At 37.1% G+C, this 24,827-nt stretch overlaps 1 protein-coding gene across 5 annotated transcripts in view; it reads left to right on the top strand.

The window, feature by feature from the left end:
• The window catches only part of SDCCAG8 (SHH signaling and ciliogenesis regulator SDCCAG8), a 107,170-nt gene that overhangs the window by 33,008 nt on the left and 49,335 nt on the right, over positions 1–24,827 (top strand). For all 5 annotated transcript variants that reach the window (XM_033054280.2, XM_033054278.2, XM_033054281.2 and 2 more), the window contains exon 13: positions 6,289–6,431. In XM_033054280.2, coding sequence (XP_032910171.1) covers positions 6,289–6,431 — 143 coding nt within the window. The remainder of the gene's footprint in view (positions 1–6,288; positions 6,432–24,827) is intronic.

Genomic DNA, 24,827 nt, shown 5'->3' on the forward strand with positions numbered 1-24,827 from the left:
ATGTTCTCTGTTAAAATGTGACTGTAGTAATGTCTATGGGATTGGAAGTTTTGTTCCTGAAATGATACTGTAGGTCACATATTTTGGCAAATTAAAAGCAAATGTTTTCATGGAAATAATGAGGTAAAATCCTTGTATAATATGTTTCAGCCATTCTTGTTTCCCAGGGTATTTATCCACAGGCACTGTGTTGCTCTTCAAGAGTTTGCACAAGAACGGACCTGAAAGATTATTTCTTAATTTAAAAATTGCATGTGTGTACTCATAAATCTATACTTTGCAACATAATTTTTTTTCTTGCCCCAGCTAACAACTGCAGGTAACAAATTTGCTTCAGTGAGATTTTATAGAGTGCTCCTCTAAACACATTCACCCTCCATGCTGTTCCCATAAAGTTCTTCCAGCACACCTGCTCTTCCTAGGAAACGGCAGGGTTCAATCTCTGTTATTTCTCCATCAGCTTTGAAGCAGAGGGTTTGTGGCTGGCGGCCTTTGCATAGGTGATGGCTCTTGTCTTTAGTCTCTGCCTTGTAGTGGAGCACACAAGGTGTGTGGTACTGCCAGGTGCCATCACACTTTGCAGTACAAGTGGAGTCACAAAACTTCTTGTCTTTAAGGAACTCAACAGTGCCACCAGATCAGGTTAGGGTAATAGCCGTCTGAGAAATCACATTCTACTTTGCTATCTAGCCTATATCTTTCTTGTCCTTCTGGTCTTTACAGATCAATTGATTTGTGAGCCAGCCATATAGAAAAAAACTTTCCACAGGAGCCATGTTTGTTTCTTGGGACTACTCCTCTTGTTTCTGCTCAGGTTACTTGCCCTTCCTGTCAGGAAAGGTTTTCAGATTCCTATTTTAGGCTAAGTGATTTGTAGAATTTGCAGTAGTCCTCTGTGTTTTTGTGAATTAGCCTTTTAGAACTTCTTAAACCCCAGTGTACATATTGGTATATTCTCAGTTTATAATAAATCTATTTCCAGAAAGGAGGTTTCCCCTTTGAAACCACATGTAGCTTTCAAGAGTGCTTTGTATTCTCATTCAGATTTGAATGGGAAGCAGCAGCAATTCAAATAGAGTGCAAAAGGGAGAAAGCCATTGTTGGGATGTGGTGGGGGTTAACCTTGTGATGGCCCTAACTCTCTTTACAAAGTTGGATAGTACTTCAGGTGCAATATGCTATGTCAGATGGCCATGCCTGGGAGGTCTGAGGTTTAGAGACCACTCTGAACCTAGAGTTGCTTGATTGATATCAGGATTAGGATAGAAATGACTGCAAATGACCCCTGCTGCATATGGCCTTATAGTAATCTAAATAAAACACTTGAAATCTTTATACAAAAACCAGTTCTTGTCTTGAGGGTTTTTTTTAATAAATTTAAGAAGAAAAAAGAAAATCCAGTTAGTTCTGTCCCTGATTGATGAATTAATATATTGTTACGTATGAAAGGCAACATGAATTGAGATCAGTGTGAAAGACTGCAAAAATTTTCTGTCAATGGTACACAAAGTATTTAGATGTATGTGTGAGGCCACACTGGGGACAGCTCTTTGGAAGACTTGGTCTTGAGCATTGTCACGGGTCTCTCTGCTTTGAAGACTACTTTATTAAGTGAGGCTAAGCTTATGAGCATCATGGCCTGTAAAAGTGTCTTAATTTGAAGTGTGCATGTTTTTGTAGATGTCGATTGCCTTTTGGGGATGTACATTCAAATACCCACCACAGTGATTATATTTCACTTTTTATTACTCTATATTTTTTCTTCTATTTTTGGTTCTATTTTATGCCTCTTCAATCTTTTAGTAAGGGTGGCAAATGAAGTAAGAAACAAAAACTGTGGTGTAAATTCACATTAATATTTCACTCTCCAGAATTATTTTACTGCAGAATTTGGGCAATTATATAGTCAGAGCAGAATTTCCTTTTTAGGTTATACTGTGTATTTTTTTACCTGATGTGTGAACATACTGGGACAACAGTGAATATCATAAATCACTTTAAATTAATTTGGTTTTAGTTAATTTTTCATTTTGTTAAAAGTCTTATAAATTTGGGGATTTTTGCATTTTCTTCAGAGTGCAAGCTTTTATCACCATTTAATCATTCTATTTGTTAAAAAAAGTATTTGTCTTTTCTGTCAGTTTGCTTTTATGTAAAATTCTATGAAAAACATTGCTAGTTTGAAATTTAAAGTTGTATTTTTTGCATACAATAGAATCAGCATTTGTATGAAAAGAAATAATTATTTTAATCTTTAATTTGACTTGTTTGGAATGAAATTATTTCATTTAATCACATTTTACAGAGATAGAGATGTCTAGTTAAGTAAAAAGCACATTTTTGCAACATGCATAAGTATTGTTAGGTGAAGATAATGTCAGGTTATGAAAAGGGTAATTGAGGATTGATTCAGTGTTTGAGGAATCATCTTCTGTGTTTTCCAGCAAGTTGCATTTATGTCACTGATGAGCGTATCTAGTGTGTTCCCCTAAAAATGCATTGTAAAAATCTGAAGATAATTATTAAATGCATCACAAACTCTTGAATGAGAAGTGAAACACTTAGGTGCTTCAAGAAAAGATACAAAAGGGTCCTATGTGCTCTGAAGTGGAAAACTTAAAATATAAAAGGTGGTTGGTGATAATACTGAAAAAAGAATAATTGAAAATTTTACTGCAGTGGTACTTCACCCATGCTTCATTTTTGTTTAAGTAAAACTTCTTTTGTGTAACTAAGCTGAATATAGATGCAGGATGGTGTTAGTGTGTTTCAGCTTACTAATAATGGTTTTTGTCTTACTGAGGTTTAGCCTATCATCTTTCCATGGCAAAGTGCCTGTTGATATTCCTGGGAGTTTGGGCAACTGCAGAAGAAGACATATTAAATAGTACTTTTGAAATTATGTGCAGAAGTAATAAGAACATTAAAGTTGCAGAGTTAAGCACCAGAAGTTGCCTGTTCTAACCTTAATGTAGTCTTGTTGTACGTATACATTATGATAATTCTGTTCCTTGTTATACTGAAAATCTGTTTCAGATTTTCTTCAATGCAAGATTGTCATCTGTCTTTTTGCAGTTCTGTGCTCCATCTCTTGTCTCTCACATACATTGAAAAGTTAAGTACCTTGAAGAAATAACTTTCTGATCATGTGGTAAAAAGCTGCATCACAGGTGATAGGCACTGAGGGATCAAGTTAACACTGCATGAGAAACAGAGCTGTCAGCAAAATGCTTCAGTTGCTGGTTTGTTTCTGTTTCTTTCCCTGCAATTACACTGTGGCCTGGATAGCAGCTACAGAACTACTTACAGTTTCCTGATAGGAGAAATGGTAACTGAAGTAACACAAAAATTACTCTGAGTAAAAGTTGGGAAAAATGCTACTGATAAGGTTCCCTGAAGGAACAGTGAAAAATATTAATTGATTCTGTAATTTCTTTGTAGGTTAAATCCCGATTACATTGTGATGATCTAATGATGGCCTAGACTTGATCTATTTCAGAATTCAGGATAGAGTGTATTTCTGAGACTATTACTGTTAACAGGAGAGAGAAGAGGACTATTTTTTATTATATTAACATGTCTCAGATTCTGAAGGTTCATGTTTCAAACTACTACCTGAGTTTTTAAACTGAAATAAACCCCATAGTGTTGAGTATGAGCTGTTTTCAGCCTGTAAATACGGTGCGGCGTGTGGCTCCTACCAAATTATTTTGAATGAATGTTTTTTGATGTTTCAAAAAGCATACTTTAGTTGATAAGCCTAAATGTGCCTGGATTGGCTGTTTCTGAGTTGCTGTTAACAAATTTTATTTATTGGCATTTTTCTGCCATCCCTTTCTCATGAGGTTGTCTGCTATTTCTGCCATGGTCATTACCAGAATTCTAAAATATAGGTCATGCTACAAGCACCTCCAAACATTGGTATTTTAAGATGTTTATGTGTGTCTGTGTATACCTGCACACGTGCACAAACACGCATGTGCATGAGTTTAAAGGAGCTGATACTGGATTTTGGAATTACTGATGAAAATAGCACAGGTAAAATTGTTCTTCAAACCACCTTTTTGTTTTCTTGATACTTCTAATAGAAATGATAAGACACCTGTGAATGTTTAAAGATCCTGTCATGAAGTGACACTTCCCTATCTGAGAATTTCCCCCTGCACTTTCATGACAACTAAAATCTATGCATGTGTTCTTGGGTTCAGCCCTGAAGGTTCAACATCTGGCTGATGGAAACGAAACATTTTCACCAGAGGTTCTTGCACTTGGAATTTGCTTCCTTGTGTGGGTCTGTGTCAAAACCTGACTGAGCCTGTTTAACTCGAGGCAATGGTGTAAAGCCCATCTGTTCCTTGAAACTTTTCCCTGAAGGAGCCATCTAGAGTGTATTTATATTCTCAGCTGTGGTTGTGGTTTTTTTAAAGTACTCAGCTGATGCTTTTGGACTAATTTGTGGTTTGGGTTTGTTAAAAGGTGTGCTGAATGGATATACTTTTAAAGCAGATTTTAGGAATGCTGCAGAATTTCCCTATCTAACTTGTGAAGAGTTCATGTCCTTATTTGCTATGAATGGAGAAATAACACTTATAAACTGCTACTGTTAAGAAGAATGGAGAACCCACTGAGACTTCTATTTAAAATACACAAAAGTCTGAAAAGTGAAAATGCAAAGCATTTGTAACTGAATGTGTTTGAGCACCTGATTTTAAAATATTGCATCAGTGTAATAGGTTGTTATATTCTTTAGAAGGGAAGACTATTAACAATTTTGTAGACAGTTTTACTATCTTTGCATTTGAACTTGGAATTCCCAATATAATTTGGTAGGAGGTGCATGTGATAAAGCAAGGTGACATTTAAATTCTAATCAAAATTTCCTTCATGAACCTTTGTTGAGTGCTCTTTAGGGGGCAAAAAATTGTGCAGTTAAATTAATGGCAAAATTTTAAAAACCCCAACACTATTCAAATGGTGTTGTTTTTCTGGATTAAGAGATTGTATTTGTGTAACAACATAACTTACTGTAAGTAGTTTAGGTTAACACTTTTATAGGAAGAAAAGAGAATGTTGTTATGTAGGTGCTTCAAATGTTGTATTGGGGTGGGGTTATATTCATTAGTTCTTTTAGAATGCATGAATAATTTTATTAGATACTTAAAAAAGATGCTGTGCCTTGTCTACATGAGGAAGCTATCACAAATAAGCTATGGTATGAGTTTAAAGTATAATAGCTATTCAGCACTAACTTCTTATATGAACAATTTAATTCTGTGCTACAAATGACCTTTCACAGAGTTCACTGAAAAATATGCAAGTTGCCTCCAGCCCCAATGACAAATAAATATTTATGTAGAGAGTTAGTGCAGAACAGTTACTACATCATAAAACTATATTGTCAGCTTATTCTGTACTCTACTGGCCTTCTTGAAAGCATCCTTAGGACAAAGTATAGTATTGTCTTACAGATATATTCCTACAGGTACTTGTATTTTGTACAGGGACTTGAAGAAAAATATATTGTTTCTGAGAATTTCAATAAAAATATTTAAATGGCTGACAATATGATTGGGATAACACAGGTCTATATGTATCACTGGAATTGAAGACGCTGCTCGTGCAAACTTGATGTGGTTGTTTGTAAAGTAAATTAATAGACTCATCAACTTCAGTTATTATGTTGACATATAAGGACTAATGACATTAATAAAATAACAGTATTAACAGTAGCTGGTATGTTTAGGATTCAGGTAGAAGTCACAAATACTTCTTTTCAATAATGGTAAAATTACAAAATTAGCTTTATTCTCTTGTGTAATATTAGGTGAAAAAGCTAAATGCCCCCTTGTCACTGGTTATGTAATAGGCATTAAAAAAATAAATGGTAATTCATTACGACGAGAGCTATTCTATGTCAAACAGCTTCTGAAGATGGCCACTGTTCCACTGCTTTTCTATCTCTAGCACAGTGAATTCAGGCCACAAATATGGAGCCTTCACATGAAAAAATGGAAAATACTTGAATGCCTGTACTCTTAAGCCACATGAACACAATAACATTGATAGTATATTGGAGCATTTAAATATGAAGCAAATTTTGTCTTTTCACAAGAATATAATTTCAAATACTTTAATTTGCTTGTTTTGTAGTTTTTATCAAGTAACTAATTTTGTTCAAAAACAGAAGTGTGCATTATTTTCAGGTACTTTGAGATAATTTTTTTGGTCTTAAAATGTGTCTCTATGTATTTCTTAAATATACTTTCTTTGGTTCTATAATTTTCTAAGAAAATAGAAAAACTGGGATTAGAGCTGGATGGAAACAAACAGCGTTTGGAACAAGCCCAGCAGGATGTGACAGGAGCCAGAGAGGAGTGCCTAAAACTGACAGAACTGCTGAGTAAATCTGAGCACCAACTGCACCTCACCAGGTACCCCTTATCCTATTACATGCTGTAGTACCAATTTCATTCTGCTAATTTTTTGCCACAGGCTTCCCCACAGTTGTTGTAGATACTTGCAGTCATCGACTACACGGGCAGCCCTCAGTCGTGTTAGAAGTGGAGATTTGAATAAGCGAGTTATGAACTACAAAGTGAGTTATGAACAGTTATTTATAAAACTGGATTAGTAGTGTGTAGAAGAGGCAATATGCAGCTCTGATGGTGAGGTGGCATGATTTTAGGCAGGAAGAAGAGCCAGGGAGACTGCAGCTACCCTTTTTTCTGTTGCTGTGCTTAGTAGGACAAATACATGTCAAATGTTGAGACTGTAGTGTAGAGCAGCACCTTTGAGCATAGGAGTTGTCAGATTAATACCCTGAAATTTCTTCAGCAGAATGGCCAGGAATATGTATATAAATATATAAATGAACATAATTTTTTCTGTATGAGGTAAGCTCAAGTATGTGAGGAGTGTGTTTCAGTCTCTTGCTCAGTGAAGATACAGTACAATGCATTGTGTGATGAGAGACTTCCCCTGAGCGTATTCCATCCTTGGGTATAGTTCCCAATGTCTTTTGCTGCACTATTCATTACATGCTTCTAGAAAACTCCAGAAGGTTGACATGCCAATTATTCATTGCAACTTGAGTTTGGGTAACTGCATAACGTTTCTCCTTTTGCCTTGGAAAATGCTATTGTCCAACCGTTTGCAGGCTTTTGGCTCTGTGTGTGGGTTTTTTGTTCCATTGCCCTGCTCCCCCCAAGAATGAACATCCATAAACAAATCTGGCAGCTTTTACTCAGTACTTAAGGGAAAAAGTTAAGTTAGTTTAAATTTTTCATGGGGGAAAAAAAAAGCTCAGATTTTTATCACTTAACAGAAGTCTGTGTGTTTATCCAAGTCTTGTACTTTTTGGGCTTTGTGAGAATTCTGCCATTGAGTAAATGGAAATAAAATAGAGCCTTGTCTAAACTATTAAATTCAATGAATCATTTTTTTATTCAGCTAAATTTCTGTGTAATTCAGAGCACGGTTGTTTAACAGATGGAAGAAAGTACCACTCTAACAGCCTGTATTTAGAGAAAAAAATATGCTAGAGGTTAATGAACTTGAAAAAAGTTTTGGGTGAGTTGTTAAGATATCTAAAGTTTGGATTTAGCAGAACTTTATTAATAATGATTTGTTGTGATAGTTAACCAAATGGCTTTACCACTCTCCTTTTAGCAAAGGCTGATTATATGCAATAAAGCTCTGGATATCTTGGAGGAAATCTGACTAGCGAATTTGTAATTTTTTTTTTTTTTTGTGAAAATACTCAAAATGTAAAAATGATAACTATTGCCTGCTTTTACATAGCAAAGTAATTAAAGCTGGATACCTAACATACAGATGATTCAGGTAGCTTTTTGATGAATGGTCTCTGACTCGGAAAGTTTCTGAGATGCAAATCATTAAGGCAGAGGACAGTATTTTGGGCAAGTAATGCTCTGTGCTGGCCCTATTCTCATACAATTTCACAGATGCCTGCTTTTTGAGACAGATGCTGAGCTGCCATGGTTCCTTTGACCTAGTGTAGACACTCTTCTGCAACATCCTGATCTCCTTGAGGTTTTTTTCAGTTGTTTGGGCATTTGTTTGGGGGATTTGGTTGGTTGATTGGGTTTTGTTCTTTGGTTGGTTTTTTTTTTTTTTTTGTATTACTGTGTGTTCACGTTTGGCACCTCCATACAAGAATTTAAATGTTTTCTATGCTGACATGTATTTATTAGAAAAGTGTATATTAGACATGGATTGCATTGAGACATGGGAAATAGGTTCAAATTATTTTTTTTTCTTGACATTCCCCAAATTCTTATATCACTTTGTCGATATTTGTGTACACTTGGAATGTCTGTCTCCTTTCAAGGAATATGTTAGGTGATGTTGCTTGAAGAAGGAGGGAAAAGAGATGAACGATTCATTGCTTCTGATCTTTTACCTGTTTTCCTCTTGAACTTAAATTTGTAGGGCAGGGTTTGAAATGTTCTCATAGTATCACCTGTTTTCCCTGCCTTGCAGAAGAAGACATCTCCTACTGAAATTACACTTGTCCTTAGCTTGTACTGTTTCTTCCTCTCAGGTACCTCCTGACAGAACAGGTTTTCTGTGCTAGTGAAGATAAAAAAGTTACATGTCTCTAGTGGAATTAGGTTTTTTTAAACTCATTATGTTTTTCATGGATTGGTACATCCATAGTTGTTGCATGTAAATTATATTCACTTACAGTTTGCCTTCTTTCAATTATTCCTTCACCTCAAATGGCAACTGTGTCAGTGAAAATACTTGAAGGGTAGGGGTAATAGCAATCCTATGGGGGTTGTAGACTCATTCACTGTGGCGCTTGCCAAGGAAAACAGATTTTAAGCTCTAGAGTCCTGCCTGTGGGAGGTTGCTGCAGAAATTGCACTGATTTAGTGCATCTCTTGGGTATTCTGGCCTTGGCCTCGTCTTGCTGATTCTCTTCTTTTCAGGAGAGGACCAGCTGGTTCACTCCAAGTCTTCTCACAACGCTGGAGTTGAGGGAGGCCTGTACTGCTGTTACACTGTTGTGGATAGTCTTTCTGTTGCCTCGCGTGACCTGTCTCTGCTGCTCTGGCAGAAATTAGAGGTAGCTGAAGAGATACAGAAAGAATTCTTTGTTTTGTAGGAATTATTGCATTACTAAGGAGAAAAGCTTCATTAACCCACTGATTCTAAGTTTGGATATTGTAAATAAATAGGATTCTAAAATGAATACAAGAACTTTGGATTTTAATGTACAAAAATGAGATAAATGTATATGAAAGGAATAAATGAGAAAAAACATGCAGTCTGTGTCATAATGAGAAAGTACTCTGCAGAACAGCACTATTCTCCAGAGTCCCACTTCTTTGCTGTATCCTAGTTTTCAGACACTGTTGATTGATTACCAACTAAACAACTTCTAACTTAACAAAATGTACTTGTTAAAAATGAAGAAAAAAAGGTTACAATTAGCTATTCTAAACCATTGCCACAGAGTTTAAAATTGCTTTTTCCTGTCACCTTTCTTCCTGGAGCAATATGTTGCTTAGATATACTTGCTATTAACATGCACTTTCTGCTATTGACTCTAGTTAGTAATTCTAATTTGTATGTCTTCAAAAGACTGGGGAAATACAGAACTTGTACTGCATAGTTTTGCTTGTCAGTCATGTAACTTCATAGACGTCACCATGCTATGAGACTGACCATGATTGTTTAAAGTTTTCTTGGGAGTTTCTTTTGCCCTAGTTTCAGCTTTGAGGTTACTGTAGTAGGATAATCTTGCGAAATTATTTCTTAAGTCAATGTTAAATTGCTCTTACTTTGGCAAGGTTAGGTGTTGCTAATTAAGCTTACCTGAAGCCCTTCTTCAGACAGTAGAAAACATACAGGTCGACTGTACTTTACTTAATGAGAAAATAGTAATTAAAAATCATGTCAATATGCTCATGGAAAAGATCATATAAAAGATGCAAGATGTTGACAACTTGTCCGGATCTTAAGGTGCCATCTAATGTAAAAAAAATTTTCACTATTCTTGTGTAACAGAACCATCATTAAAAAACATTCCTCTTTTTCTTTCAAACCAGATCTGGAGGTATTATTTGTTTCAGTTTCAGTCAGATATAGTTCTTGTTCACATATGCCAAACAAGTTAAATAAATCCTAAGAAGCGAGGGAATCATCAAATATCAAAATTGAAATTTTATTATGTCACCATGCATTTTCTTAAGTATGAAGATAAATAGATAGATAGATGACTCAAGATATTTTTGACTGAAATATCATCTGAAATTTGATAGGAAATACAATTGACTAGAATAGAAGCAGTACTTAAGTTTAAATTTTATTATTCTTCTTTGCTTATATGAAACACTGTAAGAACTTCAGAAGGTCAGCTTGTAGATAGGGGAAAAATTACTAAATGAACACGTGCTTTCATGTTCAGGTGAGCCACCAAACTGCCCTGTCTCTGTGTCACTCTCTTGAAGGACTAAAGTTTATATTACAGTGAGTCAGTCAGTGTTGTTTTTCTTGATTATTGTTTTTCCCCCATTAGGTGATATTTCTTCCCTCTTTTTGACAATATTATATGATCTCTAGAAAGCAGCATATCTAAGGACATGCCAGTTGGGTTTTAGCAGTGCTATAGTCATCCTGCTCTGCATTGGTGTTTCTTGCTATTTTCAGTGACTCCATTAAGGCTAATTTCTATTACATGCATGATAAATAAAGCACACACCCTTCCAGGTTAATGTGGCATTAATCCCTGAAGCTCTGGTGATGAGTTGTATGTCATCACCAGTGTTCCTTGTTAGAATTTGCAGCCTGCCTCATTCATTGTTTTCCCTATTTAGGCTGTACTATTAAATGATAAAATGTAAACTTCCTGGTGACTATACACAGCCTTCAAGGGAGTTGCACAATAGTTAGCATTTATTGTTTGGTTTTTCTCTAGTAGTGTCTATTAGCAACATGCTTAATACCATGCCTTTAACAACAATTTTAGCACCTCAGAGTCCATCATCTATGCTGGGAAGGAGTTTTGGAGAAATGTTGTTATTCATATTAAATGATTGAGATATACTTAATCTTCTCAGACTGACTGACTGAAGAAAGGACCAATAACAGCAATAGAATTGGGGGTGTGGGGGGAGGAAGCAGAAATAAGGTGTAACCAGTGACTGATTTTTAATTTTTTTATAGTCTGCTCATCATATGCAAAAGCATTGTTTTAAAATGCAGGGATGAGTGATAACACGAAACAACTCTGATAACTAATAAACTTTTTAGATTCTGCTTCATATGTTTACTTTTCATTAAATTTAGGGACGGTTGCAACTATGTTGTTGTGATTCAGTCAACATTTATTTCTATCTGGTTTTCATATACAAAGGCATCAGGATGCCAGAAAATAAACTGTTAACGGAGAATTAACTTCTTTGGCACGCTTTCATACTTATCTTCCAAATTAAAGAAAATGAAATGGGCAGAAGCAGAGTGTAGATTACCTCTTTTTTGTCAAAAATGGTGGGAATTTGAAAATTAATAATAAAAAAGGGAACAGATGCAGTAACATGCCAGAGGGAGATTAATGTGGAGAGTAAAATCTGTGAGCAACAAAACTGAAGCAAACTGAATCAGTGGGAGGTGGTTGTACAATCAAAATCAGGATAAAAGAGAAATTACAAACAACCCTGCACTTGTCAAAGTAGTAGTAATGAAATCCTGACTCTGCCAGCAGCGAGAACCTGTGTTAGCACTTTGGGGTAAGGCCGGGAGCCGGGTGCCAGGTAGGAGGGCAGCGCGAGGCTGCTGGGCGGCAGCCATCGCGTGTGGAACAGATGGCGGGCAAAGCTGGCCGGGGAGGGGCTCCTTCGCAGAGCTAATCAGACAGTAACGGATAGGGCAGCTGGGAGGACTGACCACCGCCAGGCGAGCGGCGGGGTAGCCGCAGCCGTGCGCGATGTGTGCAGTGGTGTGCCCGCCGGCCGCACGCGAGACCTTCCAAGGTCTTTTCGGCGCCGCGGCCGCGCAAAGTTGTGAGGCGGGGACGGGCCCGGGCCGGCACCGCGGCCCTCGGCGGCCTCCGCGGCGTCGAGCGCGTCCCGCCGGCCGCACCGCGCCCCCTCCTCCCTCCAAAACGCGGGGCTTTGCTCTCCGCCCTGCCCTCTCATGAGGTTACGTGTTTCGTATTTTACCGTAGCGGTACAGCGAACGGAGAGTGGGGCGAGTGACAAATGCGAAAGCACGTGGGTCCCGGGACTGATCCGGGAGAGCGATGAGGAAACTTTGCTCCCGTCGAAAGGCGGGAGAGCTGTAGGTCGGCACCTTCCCACAGGGCTGGGCCCCTCCAATGAATGGAACCAGTTTTCTGATGTTTTATTTTTGCTCGGAGGAGGCACTTCCCTAGTCATAAATGAGGGCTTGAGAGGAATGAATGGAGGTCCGAGCCTTCTGATCCCGAGTCACATGAATAATGTGACTCACGTAAGAAGTAAAGATCAATAGGATTTCTTGTGCAAGTCAGAGGTAGTCATGTGTGAGAGGATTACGGGGTCGTGCCCTGTGTTGTTGACTGTCGGCTTGAAAGAGAAATGAAAACAAAATTTTGTCGAGGAAAGGGGAAATAAAATCCTGAAGGGCAGCAACGGAGATCTTACCTATTACTACCTGGTTTTGTTTGATCAGGCTATGTGATAGTTTTTTAGACTTTTGACAAAAAAAACCCCCAACGTATGCTGCATCTGCTTTTTGAACTTGCATGTATCTTGTCTGCAGAAGGTTTATAGCTTGGCTCAATTATCCATTTTGAGCAGGGAGGGGAGGAAACATTACAGGGATTTGAAATAGGTAGTATAACAAAGCCATATGCTATTTATGCAGCAGTTTCTGCAATAAATCTAATTTGGTGCTGTCAAAAAAAATTAGACTTATTTGCTATAGCAGCACATTAGTAAATGATTGTGGTAGCTTTGAAAGTTGTCATTCACTCTGCTTTACTTGCAACTGAATCTTGCAGAGCTTTTTTTTTTTTTTTTTGTTCCTCCTTCCTTTTCCCCTGAGCAACTCTGTGAAAATCGGAGTGCTTTGTCCTGCAGCTGTAGAAACTGCAAATATTTTCACTGCTGAAAAGAAGGGCTTTACTTTAAGGTAATTGAAGAAGGAGGTGGAAGAAAGAATAGCCTCTATTGTTAACAATCATATGAATGTATATGTGGAAAATCAATAAAGTGGTGGTGGATAAATTTCTCCCTTGCCTACAGGTTTTCATAGTGCAGCTGAAATTGTTTATCTGATTATACAGCATGTAGATAAATTAGCTGCTCTGCGTTATTATAGAAGGTAAAATATTTTACCTGCCATGATAAGACCATATGCTGCTTTATGAAGACTGATACTGAGTGATTTGAAATAAATCGTTTCTGTCGTCTTCTGGCAGTGCGTTGTAAAATTTTCGAAGCTGATACACTTTGTGTCAAGATAACACACAATTATTTGAATATCATTCTATTTAATATTTTAAACATATTTAAGTAACTGTACAAACACATAAAGACCTTGATAAATTTTATAATGGAGGAAAAGAAAATGTAAGTGAAGAACAAAATAACAAATACAAAATCATATGTTAATTTTGACCATTAAAGTGTTTATAAATTATTATTAATTTTAAACTAGTTTTAACACTGTTAACAATTGTATTTATTGTCATACAAGCAGTATTTCTTAGGGAAAAGGCAATAATACATTTTCAGATTTTAATATTAGGTTCATCTAAATTTTTCTTCACGGCATTTGAACTGCAACTGGTTACATCAATGATCACATCAGGTTATTGAGGCAGCCAAATTGCTACTGCATGTAGTGTGCTTCAGGAGCAGTGACAATACTTAAAGCGCTTTGGAGCGAGTGGTGAATTCAGATGAAACACTGAAGAGACTAACTGTGTAGAAAACAAACATCTTTATAAGGTCTTTGTTTTGAGCAGTTATTATTCAGCATTAACAGTAATAAGTTTATGAGTGTGTATCAAATATTTACTTTGGTCTCTTTCAAATTAGGTTTTTTATTTGTGTGACTAATGACAACAGGATAATGATTTATTTTTTTGAACCAAAGAAGTCTTTCAGATACATGTATTCAAGGCTGCTGGATTTTTTGCTGAATTTGCTACTGGAAAAAATGGTTCTGATTTTATCATTATTTGTGACTTGTTCTAAAGCTTTTCTCTCAAGTATATCAAAAGCTTGTTTTTACAATAAACTAAAATGTACTTTTTCTGTCAGCATTTGGTATTTGTGAACTTCAGCAATTTAAAAAGCTGTCTTGTGCTTTCAGAAGTATATTCAAAGTTGTTTATTTTGTGTGGTCACAGCAGTTGTTGATTTGTGGGTATTTTTCTTTGCTGTGCAAAATTCTGCTCCTGAAGTTCTTACCTAGAAAAAAAAATTCAACAGGGAACACAAAAGGTCCTCAGCTGGAGACTTCATCCAACTTCACCTTGAAGAGCATCAGCCTTGGTTGTCATAGAAGGTAGCTGGTGGGTGGAGGGAGGGAGGAAAGAAAATCACCTGAGCACAGCAGCCTTGGCCGCCCGGCTGCTGTCCTGCCTCACCCCTTGCGCCAGCGACTGGGCAGGGGAGGCTGAGTGGGAGATGCCCGTCCTGGGCAAGCAGACGAGCTGCTGGCGGCCACTTGACAGGGCTGGACTGCTCGCCCTGGCTGTGCTGGCAGCGTGGCAAGGTTAATAGAGCGCTGCTCTTGGTTGCCCCTGTGGGTTTGGTGTAGTTTTGTAGAAATAGGAACATCTCTTCTTGATTAGCTTCTCCTTGTTGGTTAGTTGGCTTCTACAGGACTTAAATCGCTGGGGAATTAAAGTGTCCTTATAGTCAGGTGGGACACTGCTGCACACTCTTTTTGTACCAGGGTTCCTCTTCTATTTCTAGTGCATTTGTTCACCTGCATCTAGTTCCCTATGGAAGAAGACCATAGCATAAGAAAATACTTCCTTGCCAATGCAGGGACTAATCCCCATATAAGTGATCAGTATTAAGTTTTTATTCAGCTAAACTTGGAAGTATTTATCAATGCAATTTTCATTAAAGTCAAATTCAGACCTAACAAAAGTATAAATGCATTTCTGCTAATGAGATTGGATTACCTCCTGGATTTGGTCCCAGAAAACTTTACCTTAAATTTTGTTTTGGCAAAGGGGTAATAAAAGGGGTGGTTTATTATAATTGCTTACAAAACTTCAAATATGTATTTTATTTTTTTGGTATTGTTTTTAATCTTGGTGGAAAGTTTTCTTTTTTTTAAAGGGTACCAAGGTATGCTGTGAAATTGAAGGTATTTCTTGTTTTAGAAGAATAAGACTGTCAGAAAGGTTAGTTAATAATTCAGGAACTTTTGGTTGTTAGAGTGTATCCTGAAAAAAAATATGGACACAGGAATTGCTAAAAATAATGTATCCTGTTGACAATAAGAATTTAGTTTCAGCCTTGACAAAGAATCTTTACAATTTTCCTCAATATGGAAGGCAGTATTCTAACAAAGAGTTGCATATGTGTGTTTTACAAGTCTTGAAAACAAGAAAAAATATTGATTTTTTTTCTTTAAATAGTGTTGCATTTGAAACACCAGTAGGTAAGGCAAAAAAAATGCTGCAGATGAAATAATTTAAAATTAGTGCTGTTGGCCGCTCTAAGGTTTTACTGTAAACTTACTCATTCTACTTTTCCCATTTTCTCTTTGTATTTTTAGTCAATAGTTCTGTTATAGTGAGAGGCAAAAGCCTTAATTTATTATTTTATTTTTAATATTTTTATGAGCCTTTTCCACTTCCTCACATAGCTCTGCAAAGTCTTTCTCAGACTGTGCTAGCCCTAGCAAGAAGGAGCAGATACATGTATTTGAAGAAAAACACGTTAGCTGTTGGAGTTAACAAATAATGATTAAAAGCTATTCTTTTGCTTCTTACTATTTCTCCTATACCCCAAACTGATCTTCACAAATACAGGACTGTAAAGAACTTCATCTGCTGCTGGTTAGCAGAAGTGGATTTAAATCTACACCGACAGTTCATTTGACAATGACCTTGAGGGGCTTTGCTTCTTGAAGAAGAAAGCAGAAGCTTGCGGTAAACAAAGTTCACTTCTGACAGATGGATTGAATGACAGAAAGGTTGCGAGTGCCAGAATAGCCCTGGCAGAGGAGGAAATGTTCAGTGGAATCCAACAGGAGAGGAGGTGTGAACAGGTGCAGGGTTGCTGACGGAAGGGGAACCAGATGGAAGGAGCCAGAGCCAGTTTATTTAAAGGAAAAGGCAGAAAACACTGAAAGGCTGTGCGATCAGTGGCTAAAAGTGTGCATGGAAGAAGGTAAAAATTCACAAAGCAAAACTGCACAGTGGGATATCTAGCACTTAGCATAATGGTAGTAATTTGTGAGTTTCGTTTTAAAGTTGCTATTGAAATATGTTTCTCCCTTACTCTTGACAGCATAAAGAAGAGATTTATAACCTGTCCAAAAAAAAAGCCTAACAAAACCACCACCAAAAACCTCAACTGTTATACTGCCTGTCCATTATTTCTAATACTGCAGGCAGTTCAATCAGAATAATAAAAAAATTGTGCCACAGCTCAACAAATGAATAAAAGGCATAAGGCTGGATTTTTATTTTTTTTAACTCACTTGTTTGTATCTAGCTTATGTGACATGTGGGCAGATGAGCATGGTTTTCATTAGGATGTTTTTGTAAGATCTAGAGCAAATCAACAACAGTCAAGTACTGTGTAATGTTAGCACAGTATTTCTCATCTTTTTTGCTTTTGGTCATAAGTCTGTCAGTTTTCTGGAGTGTGTGGTATCTTGCTGTAGGATGGGTAGAAATCTAGCTTACCCTAGATCAAATTCCCTGAAAATCAAATATTGTCTTTCAAATTGTCATCCTGAAGAATGCTTTGTTCTGTCAAATGGTTCTGCTTTTTCCCAAGCTGTTCTTGTGAGGCTTGGTCCTTTGGAGGCAGGGAAAAAACATTCCTCAACTTCAGCAATAGCTGGGGATCATTATCAGCTTCCACATATCAGGGCTGTGGCAGGTTGTGTGTCTGTACCTGAGTGAAAAATGCAGGTAAGTGTTGAGCAGTCACTCACAGTGCATCTGTGATCTACTGGATCGTTCAGCTGTGCTGAGCTGATCCGTATCAGGTGTGAGCACACAGGCACTTTCCTTTTTAATTAGCTAGAGCATGCAACGCCGTGTTTATGCTGACTTTATGCCAGCTGCAGGAAGGACAGATGATACCTGATTCAGCATAAAGCTTACTGGTACAAAGTTAACGTACCAAAAACATTGGGTTTTTGAACAAATTTAAATTGGCAGAGTGAATTCATAGCAGATCAGGTCTCTGCATCATTTAGCTGCATCATTTTTTGATTCAGTGGTAGGAGCCTGATGGTTGGATTTACTGTATTAACAAGCTGAGCCTTGGAGTACAGAGTCACAGTCATTTGAACCTGGTCTGAGCCTATGCTGTTGCTGAAAAAGCAAATCCCTAGAGTGGCAATGTATGCCTATGTCTGGCCACATGTTGCCAGGCCCTTGCTTGTGCTGACACTGGAAGATAGGCACCTGTGTGATCAGGTTATTCAGGAAGTTATTCGGATTGAAAAAGAATAATTTCTTGAAGAAGAGTTTGTGTGAGTGCTCATTGTAAGAGGATGAAAAGAAGGACCACAGCTCTTATACTGGCATTGTCTGCCTTAAATGTGTCCTGAAGGGGCATTGTAAGAGGCTGCTGGTGCCAAATTCAAGAATCACCATAAATCAAGAAAATTACTCCTTTATTTTAAATACAGGGAAAACAATTTGTTTAAATTGTGTAAATTTGTGTATACAAAACACATACCTGTAAAAATCTTCTGTATTAAGCAATTATTTCAACATATAGTCGTTTATAAAAGTGGCTTGTGGAACAAAGAATATTCTAGAGAAACACGTGCAATATTGGAAGTGCTCAGGCTACATACTAAGACTTCACAAAAATCACCTCTCCCCATGCAACTTCTAATCTGTATTTAATTGTTTGTTTCTATAGGGACTTAGGAATCAAATAATTCACAATCTGATGGTAATACTCCTGAGAAAATGGATGTTTACTTACAAGCTACATACCTTGATGGCAAAGCTTATAAATGTGCCAGAAAAATCAGATTTTGATTCCAACTCAGAATATTTGACCTAATATGAGATGTTAATTACTGTTAGAAGCACTTTTTTCTTCTCTAACATTGAAATAGAGGGAAGCTAATGGTAATATTTGGCTGTGACTTGATATACAGAGGACTATTGAGATTGAAGAGACATTATTGAAGAACTGGTCGTTTTCTGGATATATCTTAAAAGTTATAGTGCCAAAAGAGTAAAATAATGCTATAAGCTAGGTGTTTGCAAATTCTTACTGTTGTAGCTCAGTGTAAAGTAAGAAATCCAGTCTTTTCATATTTTTCAACTGACTTTGCAGATAGAGGTAGAGATGTAGAAGTTGAGTATGTTCAAGGTTCTTTATTTCATAGCAACTTCCATTGGAGTAACACTCTGTGTCTGTCTGTTCCTATGCTCCTACAGCTTTTCATCTGTTTCATGCCCATTAATTTCTCCAGTTAGTTGAAATAACTTTTAAGTAGATTTCAAGTATGGCAAGCAGGAGTAGGATTTTTTTTTTCACATGCAGCCATTAGTATATGATTTTTCCTGATGCCTCAGTAGGGTTTAAAGGGCAAAGTGGAAATTTTAGACTGAAGTGCTTCATTGTTTCTGTAGACTTCTTGTTATTATATAAAGTGGAAATACAGAAATTATAAAGCAGTTCTGGTGGTGTGGCTGCATTCTAAATAGAGAGATATGGAAAAAAATCAGTGAGTAGAAGAAAGTTATATGCACTGACTTCTGTTTCAGTAAAATTTAAATTCTTATGAAAAATAGAAAATAGTATACTATTATTCAAGTATTAGTTGAATTCTGGGAATGGGGATACAGGTGACAAGTTACCTGCATTTTGGGAAAAATTGTTTCGAGCTAATTTGTCAACAATTTGTAGTTAGTCTCTTGATGAAGTTGGAAGTCTGTACGGAGCTAAATCTTTTCTTTTTTCCCCCCTCAAAAGTGTTTCTTTTTATTTGAAGTGTTTTTATGAAACAGTAGTAGCAGCCAGGAAGAGTTGTATTTTCCAGCCTTTCATCTCAAATACGGCAGTGAAGTTTCATTTAGTTTCATTAACATACTTTAAATGTATTTCTACTTTCAATTTATTTCTGTAGCACCTTCTAACTTCCTAGATCTATAGTTAAAGAGCTGGCCTTGACCTTTACATAACTTTTTTAATTGCTTATAATGCTTATCATGGTTCTCATTGCTTCACATGGTTATGAGGAGAAAGCTCTGACGTTTCATTATTTTAGGAAACTTGGTATTTCTCAACTACTTCAAGAAACAAGATTTAAGTTTTGTTTGTTTTGTTGGGTTTTTTTGAGCCTCAGTTCTCATGAATAGGCCCATGTGTATCCTGAGAAATTATGCAGTCCTTTAAATCCACCAATTAATTTAATAGTTGGGTTTCTTCAAAATTTGACCATGCAAATATAGATTTTACTGAAGCTCACCAAACACAGTGTGCTGGCTGGGGCAGTTTCCAGAAACTTGAGCTTTCTGCTGAGAAGACCTGGCAGCCGACTCCAGAATCAGCATCCAGTCAGCTCCCAGAAACTGACAAAAAGAGCAACTCAGTGGGTAATTCCCTCAATGGGATACAGGAAGGGCAATTTTTCAGCTCCTTGGAAAGGTTTAAAGAAATGACCTGATCATGATGCTTTTAAAAAATATCTCTACATATTCTTGAGGAAGCATGCACTCATACATCTTTTTTTTATTTCTTTTTTGCCATAAGAACATTCATTTCATGCCTTTCTTTTGCCTTGTAAAAGCACCAAGAGCCATAAAATCCAATCCAGTGTGGATTTGCACAAGCACTGAAAAAATCAAAACCTTTATTACAAAAATTCAGATGGCAAAAAAATCTACAGTGTTTAATAAGAGGAAACCATTAAACACTGTCCAGCTGAGTCTTCATTCATAGCAGTCGTACGTATTAATAAGGTCCTATTAGATGAAAATCCACAGACCTTACAAAGAAAGATAACCAAAACAGTCAGTGCTAAACAAAAGGTTGCTAGAAGCCTGATTTAAAGGAAAGGGAGAAATCTTGTGACCCCGAGCCTTCTTATAGAGTTGATCCAAACACATGAGCAAGGTGCATGCTGTAGAGCTCTGTTAATTTAGAAGGTTTGGAAAGCAGTAATTTTGAATCATAGCTGCATTTAAAACCAGCATGTACCTGTTTACCTGCAGAAACTGCAGGTGTTACTGTGTTGTATTTTCTTACTTAAATGTTTGAAAATACTAAGATTGGATAGCATATGATAATACTCATTAAACACATTCTCCATTGTAGATGGCTGAATGGGGTACTGCAGTGCTGTTAAATTGAAAGGCTGGTCTGAAAAGAGTTATAGAAGTTTTACATTAATAGAGAGAATTATTTAAGACTACTCCTGTGGAGAAAGACTTCTTGGTAAATTGGGGAATTTTTCTGTATTTTAGACCAACCTTTAGACTTGTCTGCTAACCTGAAAAAATAAAAAATGAGCCCTTATTTTTCTGTGTATGACATTGTTACAAAGATACATAAAAAATACAGGGGGAAGAAGTTTATGAAGTATGATCTTATTCTGTATACCTTCTCTTATGACTTTTATCATTGTGAGTTCTGAATAGTGTCTGGTAATAAAGTTAGAGATAGCAAAGAATTTTCTCATGTTTCCCCTTAGAGAATAAGTCGGGTATTGTGACATCTTGTTTTAGCTTTTATATTTTTCTTCTTTTTTTTATGTGTGGTTTGTTTGGTTGCGTTTTTCTCCTCCTATAGCCTGAGAGAAGAGCAAGGATATGCTCTAGTTTTCCATTCTTCCTTTGACACTCGTAACTGAAATAATTAGATAAAATAGCCTATGAGAAGATGGTTCAGGAAACTGCTTGTAATGGACAGTCCACTAGACCTGTATTGTGGAAAGTTTGCAGAATAGACTGCATAAAACACTTCTGAGCCTTTGTACCCAACGTTATTTGGTCTTTAGGGCTACCAATGCATGCAGTTTTTCAAGTCCTACTTTGCAGTGTTTGAATTGATTGGAGTGACTTCATGCCAGATTTTACTAAAGATACTGGAAAAAAAGGCGGGTAACTCCTCAAAACTTTTCCAGTTTGATAGAGAATCTTTTGCTATACATTTATTTTCAAAACTACTGCGAGAGAAAACTCATTTCCTCTGAAAGAGCTAAGGGAACCTTCAGCTGAGACCTTTCTTTAGAGGTAATTTCTTGTGCAGTGTCTCACAGTGCTGGCCCACTTGGGCTACATGTTATCTAAGAAAGAGGTCTGTTCTCAACCACTGAGGCATGTGGTAAAAGCATCAGTGTTAGGCTTGACTGGTCCTCCTGCTGCCCAAGTCTGAGTGTGGGTGCAGTTCCAGGACTGGCCATCATTTAGACAAGTCTGGTTAGTTCGGATGACTCAAGCATTTGGAACACTAAATGCTGACTACTCCTTAATGATTTAGGAAGTTCAGGTTAAAGCAAGTATAGATGAAAGCTAAAATGCTTTATCGTTATATTTTTAAATATAATTAATATGAAATGAAGATGTCAGAAATAATGCTATGATAACCTCTTGTGTATCACTGAACTGAGATAATTGCTAGAGTATTTTAATTTGTCCAATTAAGTTCATAGTCCTCACTAATGGATCCATTAGCTTTTTTAAAAACGCTACATGTTGATCTCATGGAAAAATCAAATAGTCAATACAGGAAGCATGGTTGCTTCAAACTGTAGTTGCTTTGCCAGAAGATTTACTGGGAGCCTCCAGTCAGAGGCCTAATTCCACATTAAGAATCATGCTGGTTTTTATATTCTTGTATTTTTACTGTTACCAAACTGGAAAGACTCCTTCAGAAATACATGCTATTGAACTGTGTAGTGAAATTCAAAGTTTTATCTATCTAAGTTCTGTTTTTAACTTGCTGATTTTAGTTATAACAAATACCACTTTTATGTCACTAGTTTTTACCTACTTCCTTTATCTTTACTGCAAAGCCCTTTGACAGAGAGTGGACTTCTCTTGTAAATGGATTTGTGATCCAGTTTGTGTTTGTTTGTGGTGAAAAAGGTGTTTTGATTTGAGGGGTTATTTTGGTTTGGGGGATTATTTTGTTTTGGGTTTTGGTTTTGGTTTTTTTTGTTTGGTTGGTTGGTTTTGGTTTTTTTTTTTTTATTAAATTTGATGGCTCAAATTCAGTCAGCATACTTTTATGTTAGCTTTGAGATCAAAGTGAATTTTCACTTCAGTTGCAGGAAGGATTTTTTTAAAGTTTGCCAGAGATAGCAATTTTCTTCTTCCTGTGCTTTATGCTACAGTTCACAGTGCCTTTTGTTTTGTCAAGAACATTTGAAAAGCATAGCTTCTATGCGCTGCAAACCAATATCAAGTTCACTGAGATATACCAGTCGGTTAAGTGAGTTAACTATGGCTCTTGACATCCACAGTACAGGCTCAAAGCAGGTGTTTAGAACTAAAATCACTATGGAAAACCTGTACTTTAGAAAAGGGCTGAAGAAGAGCTTGAGCTTTCTCCATGATTGAGTCTTTGGTTGCTTCTGACTTTATCACACAGAAGTAAAAGTTTCCTTGAGTTCAGTGCATCTGCTGTAGTAAAACTGATCAGTGTTGTGACCAGATGTGCATTTTAGTGTGTTTAGTGTTTTGCACTCAGTAGAGCTAGTGTTTAAATTCAGGTAGAGAACAGGCTCGTGTACTTTATCCCCTCATCTCCTATTTTTGACCTCTGTAGATGCTGTCATTTCTGATTCAGATATTACCTGTGTCATCAAAATTAGTCAGTCGTAGCTTTGCTTTACATTGTCTCTGTACTCTCCATTACTGAATATAAGAAATTCTGAAGTTTTTGTAGGAGGAGACCTCTGATGCCTTTGCACTAATGCTGATGGGACTAAGGACTGTATACTTCCATCTACAGTCCATAGATTTTCTTTTACTCTGAATTGTGTAAGAATTGACTTAAGAAATTGCAATTGTTCAGACAATGCCAGAGCTTTGAGAACTCCTGCAGTATTTGTTGGTTGTAGCAGGAAAGTTACCAATAGATCCTGAAATCTCTTGGGCTGCTTTCTGCATGTTTCATACTTTCATTTTGTTTTTTTCTCCATATGTATGTTGGGGTAATTTTCAGTTGGAGGGCAGGGAGATAGCGCTCAGAGAGCAGGTTCAACTCAAGGATAAAGGACTCTGTCTAGACAGATTTGGCTCCAGGATATTTTTTCACTCCTGCGCAGTTCTAAACACCTCAGATATTGCTCTGTGTGGCATTGGATGTGTTTTAATTCCAAAATCTTCTAAGTTCTAAGAAGCTGCTCTTCTGTGTAAGAATTACCTGTGTTTTTCTAGTTTTATAACTGACCTTTTATCCACTGTATAAATTCATCTTCAGCCACCCCATACACACTTCAGCCATAGGTCACACATACATGGTTTCTGAGCTCCTGCTAGCTTGCTCTATGCAGTGACGCAGGTGAGTCGCTTACTTTTGGATGGCTCCTCTACACAGGAGCATGTTTCTGGTGGCAGTAGATTCTCCATTTATTTTGAACTTGCTAGTTAGCATGAGTTCATCAGGAGGGGCCCTAGCAGTGAGGAATGGACCTTCGCAGGTTTGCCTTGGTACCTTGAGCTGTGCAGCGTGCTGCATGATGAAGGTTACCCCCAGCAGAAGGCCAGCCAGCCAGCTGTGTGCCAGATGACTGCACAGCACCCAACTGCACACAGCCATCTCACATGAGAACTATTAAATAAAATACTGTGGTACTGACACTTTCTTTAGCTGAAAGCATCAGAGGAATGTGAGAGGTGCTGGTGGCTTGTTTTTCCTTTAGTTTTTTGAGCTATCTGGTGCTTAAAACGACTTTCTGAAGATAAAAAACATTTGTAAAATAAAGGGGTTTGCACAGACTGGTTTCCAGCAAATATGGGAAAAATATTCTTAGTAATACTTTCCATATTTGATACTTACACTGAAAAAATGATGGGAGCATCTCTCCTTAGGATAGGCCCAATATGATTACAAAGCAATTCTAAGAGTGATGTGATAAAGTGCTATTCAATATATGAAATTTCCTTTAAAAATGTGCTTTGTTTCCTTAACGCTCTAATATTTTTGCTATCTAAACTTATTTGCTGTCTTACCTCAGAAGAAACTGCTTGTGATTTCCAAGGGAGTTTTGCCTAAGGTAGGGCTTGAAACATCAGGACCAGGAATTAGTGTAATGTGACCCACCATTTGTATTGCTTTGGGGTAAATTTGAGAGAGAAGATTTAACATTGTGTGTGTCATGCTGAGATATTGCAATATCTCGGATGGGTTATTAGGCATCATTCCAAAGGTTAAGTGCAGCAACCACATGAGATGTGGCTTTATCCTTACATGATCTGTGCCCATGTTCTGTTTTGTAGTCCTCTGAAATAGGTAATATCATTAGAATAAAACATGTTTATAAGACCTTTTTGAAACCTATCCCAAGCTATTAAATGTCATTTCAGTAGAAAGGTGTTTGCTCACATCATTTGAAACCTAGAAATCAATCCTTGTATGTGCGAACTCACTGACGTTTTAAATGTGGATCCCAATGTGCACCAGATAAATATTCAC

Source organism: Catharus ustulatus, chromosome 3 (assembly GCF_009819885.2).
Source record: "Catharus ustulatus isolate bCatUst1 chromosome 3, bCatUst1.pri.v2, whole genome shotgun sequence".
NCBI lineage: Eukaryota > Metazoa > Chordata > Aves > Passeriformes > Turdidae > Catharus > Catharus ustulatus.